The sequence below is a fragment of the Centroberyx gerrardi genome, chromosome 8 (genome assembly GCF_048128805.1).
Source record: "Centroberyx gerrardi isolate f3 chromosome 8, fCenGer3.hap1.cur.20231027, whole genome shotgun sequence".
Lineage (NCBI taxonomy): Eukaryota > Metazoa > Chordata > Actinopteri > Beryciformes > Berycidae > Centroberyx > Centroberyx gerrardi.
This window is the reverse complement of record NC_136004.1, coordinates 19,576,284-19,582,283: the sequence shown is the minus strand read 5'-3', so window position 1 is coordinate 19,582,283 and position 6,000 is coordinate 19,576,284. Positions and strand designations below refer to the sequence as shown.

The following is a 6,000-nucleotide window of genomic DNA, read 5'->3' as shown; positions in this document are numbered from 1 at the left end:
GGGCTTGATATGAGTCCTTTGGAATCAAAGAGCAAGGGCTTCTTTCTAGACTCATTATTAAGCACTGATGTCCAACAGTCAAACAGGGAGAAATCCACTGTAGAATTACATAGTCAGTAGATCAATACATTTCAAATACAAAATATCATTAAATCCATATAGCTGATGTAGCCAGGTTTATTAAAGTGGGGACTTGATCATAAGACTTGATCATTGGCTGAGAGGATGAACAAGCCACAGTGCCACATGGCTCACGGTTGGCAAAGTGTAAACTGCCCACCAGTCGACACTCAGGGAACAAAAGTCCCTTGTGCCCAGAGGTGTGTCTCAGGAACTCAATCTGAATTTGAATTGGGACAAACAAATTTCTAATTATAAAAAGTAAATTCCGTAGTATTCACATTCAATTTAAAATGATGCCTTACAAATTAAATCTTACAATTTATTCAATGAATCCATTGTTTTAATTCAATGGTTCAACATGAGCATGACAATTTCAAATGTGTGCAATTCAAACACAATCTCTACTGGCACTAATCTATTTCTGTACAATTTAGGGCTGCACAATTAATCGTATTAAAATCGCGATCTCAATTCATACCTCTATGCGATCTCATTCCTAAATGACAACGATTCTGCCACATGTTTATTAGGGAGACCCGTTGTATCAAATCAAGCGCTCCTAACAAGTGACAACTGCGTTTCACCACGTGACGAAATGCACACATGCAGAGCGGCAGAAACCGGCAGGAAGGAAAACAACTCCAGAGAGAGACAGAACGGAGAGTAGACACACACGGGAAAACACTTGTTCAAAGCTTGTGTTCTAAATAAGAGAAGAAGAGAGATGTAACTTGACTGTTTTTATGATAAGTGTTGGATTCATCAAGCATTTGAATTAAGCTATTTTGTCTGTTAAAAAACAAGCGCATATCTTTGACAGGCCGACCGCGTGTTTTGAACTCAATTCAATGCATTGTCATACGGTTATCAATTAAACTACCTAATTCCACTAACGTTACTTAAATACCACAAGGTTTACAATAGTGATGCGTGGGTCAGGTTTTTTTCAACCCGCGACCACCCGATCTGACACATGTATCCGCCCGACCCATTTTCATACACATAAAACAACGACCCGAAACCGATCCGCAACCCGAAAAAAAGATTCAGGAAGCCACGTAAATTTCCAAAGACTCGTAATTAAGGCTATACTTAATGCTGCAGTGTGCAGTCAGTGTGCGTAGAATGTAATGTATGGATGGCGGGATAAACCAGCTGGAGATTGGAGCAGTTTAATACCGTTAATTCAATTTAAATTTCATTGGAATTTAGTCTATACATTGTGTGTGTACTCTGTGTGAAGCCCATTTGACCCGCAAAGTTGATGTGACAGTCCCATTACAGTCATTATCATATTTTTTGTTTTGTTTTTGTCTGTATCAGGCAAAAAGAGTGCAGTAAAAATGTGTAATAAAAATGGTTTTGCTTAAGAATCGTGAGAGAGAATCGTGATCTCAATTCTAAGCAAGAAAATCGAGATTCTCATTTTATCCAGAATCGTGCAGCCCTACCATACATAGATAATCTGTAGATAATGCTATAGTGTTAACATGTAGCGCTGGAGTGAATGATCTACCAGGGACACATGGATGATTTTGGAGTCCATGTTCTCAACAGGTAAGCTGATCAACAGGCCAATCTCCCCAAAAACTTGGTGCATTCCTTTAAGCGTTCTGCATCCACAAGACTACAGTGAGGACTCACAATAAAGAAATTTAAATGAGAAAACATTGATTTGATTGACCATATCCTGTTGTATCGACTGAGGACCAACAATAATGCCACACAGTCCAAAGTTTATTGCATCCTCAGCAGCAAATCAGTCGCAGTCACAGCAGTAAGCAATCCATTTCAGCAATAAATCAGTGTTAACCGTTTTTGTCTACAAAATCAATCAAGTACGTTTGTCATTACGTCATTGCTATGATGTTTTTGCACAGCACTTCCCAGAGATCTGTAGGTGACGCTCTCTTCTTTGTCTGTTCAGCCATGGTGGCTATCGCTGCTCATACCAACTACCCAGTTCTTCTATTTATTCAAAAAAAAAAAACTGTTCTTGCTGTTGCCAAAATGTACTCACTTGGCAGCCTTTTCATTGAGCACCTTGAGGAAGTTGTGGGCGGGAGCCAGCAGGTCAGGAGTATTCAACAAGAGCGTTTGGAGCAGCGACGAGCTGAGCTGTGATTGGATCGCCGGCAGCAGGGCCTGCAGCTCCAACCCCAGGCGAGAGAGACTGCTGCTGATGAGGTAGAACTCCTGGGTGGAACACTGGAACACACACACACACACGCACACACACATAATGTTTGATGAAGCGTAAATGGTTGTGTAATAGATGGCTACTATAAAGCGCTACTATTCCTACATATCTCACTTGCACAGGGAGCTGCAATTCATCATAGAGAATGTATTAGTTATTTATAAACCAGGAATAACAAATACTTTCTTCATCCTTCAGTGAAATGCAAATAACTCTCTCTGTGTATCCTGATGTATGTGAGTGTGTATGTGTGTGAGAGAGAGTGAGAGAGAGAGAGAGCGAGAGAGAGAGAGAGAGAGAGAGAGAGAGAGAGAGAGAGAGAGAGAGAGAGAGAGACTGTGTGTGTGTGTGTGTGTGTGTGTGTGTGTGTGTGTGTGTGTGTGTTCTGTTACTGAGGGATTCTGCAAACCAGTGAGATTAGATCGCTAAATCTCATCTGCACTGGATATGACAGCCAAGCTTAAAGAAGGACCATCTATTACAGTGTGAGAGACAATACTCATAACAGCGCAGCCTGCAAGTTTCGCAAGGGGTGCAAGACAACAAAGAAATAAAACACAGCATATATTAAATATCAAATTTTAGCAACAGAGTTTGCTCAGTCATTCATTCATGTACCAACATCACTATGATGAGCGTTATAGACAAATTCCTGCACATTTATTGTCATTGGCAAATAAAGTGATTCTGACATTAATGTGTATTTTGTGTTGTGTAAATTGCAGCCCTATACTTAAGAGTTGGTTATACACAATCTATAAAAAATACTTCTGTCTATAACTGAATACATGGCAGCTATTATGTGTCCAGATGATCAATGCTGTGGCAGCTATCATTTATTGTCGAAGATGACATCAGTGATCATTTAAGACACCATTGTGTTATTGATTAAACAACCTTCTGCATGCAAATGCTTCTGAAGAGAGGTGATATTGCAGATTATATTGACCTCATATTGGCATTATCAGTATCATTATACAGGATTAGGTCACTGAGGGTTAATGAGTGTCACACTGATAATGGATTATGGCATCAATCCATGGACCACGCTGCAGTTTTAATCGCCCCCCATGTCAGCAGGCCATGTGTTGCTCTTTGATGAACCCAAACACACAGGGACCTGAGACCAGGAGCATGCCCTCCTTCCCATTATGTAAATAGATCCATAGAGAAACAGACCATTACACACAGTCCCATTTATCTACAGATGGGCAAAATGACAATTAAGGCCTCTATCTGTGTATGTGTGTGTGTGTGTGTGTGTGTGTGCGTGTGTGGTTCTGTGTGTGTGTTGGGTGACATTTGATTCTCTCTGTGCTTTCTGAACTTTCGGTAAAGAAAAACAATCTGTAAGGAGTTAGACGGTTGAACACAAAACAACAAGACATCAAGCGCAGACCGCAGAATCCCTCTCTCATCTCTCTGTGGTACAAAGACATTTTCTGGTGAGCGAGCAAACTGACACACACACACACACACACACGCACACACACACACACACACACACAGACAGAGGTGAGATGAAGCCTCCTGATATTTGAAGGATGGGTCCTTGGGGGAATGAGATTGTGTCAGACAATCAGATAAGTGCCACTGAGGCTACTGCTTCCTGCCATTAATCAAGCAACAGGCCACAAAACAGAGAGAAACTACCTTTTTGTGGTATATGCTACAGATGCCTCTCTCCAGGTCGGGCAAGTGGGACAGCAGGGCCCTGATGGAAGTTAAGGTGACAGAGTCCGACTCCAGGATCTCGTGCACCGCATCCTGCCTGTCTGAGATAGACCTGGGGGTTCACAGAAGGAAGGAGGGAAGGTAAGAAGTAAGGTAAAGAAAGAAGGAAAGAAATAAGTTCAATCCCAGTCATAAGCAAGAGTTTGTGAGTCATCTAGCCCTTCACACAAACCACAGCTCTTGCCTAAACTATCAGATTTATCAAATTTAGATACCAAAATAGTGAGGAGCTTGCTGCCTGATGGAGCGAGACACCAACTGCAGAAGAGAAACTTGTCATTTGGAGAGTTGAACTGGCCTTGATTGAATGGCACCATTTTCCAGGGAGGAGTTTTAAACCTAGAGCCATGCAGCTCCTGAATAACCGCCAAGTTGCCACTGATTACTTTCTCCACAGATCGGGTGATGTGCTGCGGTTTGCCAGTGGCCTGAACTGGCACAGCTTAAAGCCAAACAGCTACAGATGAAGTGATTACAATGTAATCTATAGCAGGTTAAATTTGTTCAGTTTTGTGGTTTTTCTCATCGCTTCAAAATATTCCTGGCATAGCCTTTTTGGTGATGGAGAGGATGTTTTCATGCATGAGGTCTGAAGGGATAATAATTTGACAAGGCGACAAAGGAGAAGTGAAGTCCGGGGTTCGTTCCTCATGTGGATTGTCGACTCTCTTCAAGAGCTTTGACAGATCGGTCTTTGAAGATGCTGCCACATGTATAGAGCGAGTAAATCAATGGAGAGTCAGAGGTTTGAACCTGTCTGAGTCAGGCTTAAAATGGGTTTGACAGGTCTGACAATGGTACCGTCTTTGTAATTTGTAATTCATGAATACAATCTTGGTGTAAATTCCTAGAATATCAAGGTGTGTGTGTGATATTCTACCCATAACAAAACTACATCCTGACCATAACCGCTCCCTTTCCATGCCTACACCTTGTGTAAAGCACTCTGAATTGCCTTGCCTAACCTTCACCCCAATAAGAGATCATTTCAAGTTAACCTCTAAGCGTATATAGCTAACTAGCTAACATTACCACTTTCAACTAAGACATACAGACAACCCTTGTCAGTGTGTGACCACACAGGTAATCAGAGCAACATGGGCAACAAATAGCAGCAACAGGCTTTGTATAAGGATAAAACAAAAAAAAACAAAAAAAACATTCATAAAAATTAAATAACAACAACTTGAGCAGCATTTCACACATCATGTTTGACAATGTGGCTAGCTGAAATAAATGTATTAAAGAAATGAAGAGTAAAAATGACTTTTCATGAGTAGCATCCATTTCCAGAAAAAAAAACTGAACTGAAAAAAGCAGGTGAAGACAGGCTTGGCACTTTCATAAAATGAACATCGTACTCACACTTAAATATGAATGCATGGGGTGTGTGTGTGTGTGTGTGTGTGTGTGTGTGTGTGTGTGTGTGTCTGTGTCTGTGTGTGTGTGAGAGAGAGTGTACTTGCACATCCATGTGTGTGTCGTGTGATGTGTGTCTTGGAATTAATGTGCTTGGGTGTAATCTGGGTTTTATTGATGTTGAAATGCTGTAGAGGAGCTATGTCTATAATCTGACAGCAGTGTCCAATCCACAATTATAATCCCTGCACAGCAGGAGGAGAGAAAATAGTCAGACAATCAATATATGGATAATAATGCAACGCAGAGGAAAGAACTGGAATGTTACTGCAATATTGTAACTGAGGGGCTGTTTATAGCAAAAGTGCTATGAGTCAATTTCAGGTTCTTTATTTATCTTTCCTAAAATGCTTTTCAAGTGTGTCTCTACCCTGCAGTGTTACTGTAAAGAGAAACGGCTAATTGTCTGACATAAAGAATAAGTGAGTGTTCACATTAGACTGGGGTGGGAAAACCAGACATCCTCCCGAACACCGTTGACTTCCATGTTAGAACTTTTGAGAATTTAATTCAATAATATTAAT

At 41.0% G+C, this 6,000-nt stretch overlaps 1 protein-coding gene across 1 annotated transcript in view; it reads right to left on the bottom strand.

Moving 5' to 3' along the window:
- msh3 (mutS homolog 3 (E. coli)) overlaps positions 1-6,000 on the bottom strand; it is a 43,244-nt gene that overhangs the window by 25,777 nt on the left and 11,467 nt on the right. The window contains exons 14-15 of the mRNA XM_078285177.1: positions 3,977-4,109; positions 2,144-2,331 (exon numbers count right to left, since the gene is read on the bottom strand). Coding sequence (XP_078141303.1) covers positions 2,144-2,331; positions 3,977-4,109 — 321 coding nt within the window. The remainder of the gene's footprint in view (positions 1-2,143; positions 2,332-3,976; positions 4,110-6,000) is intronic.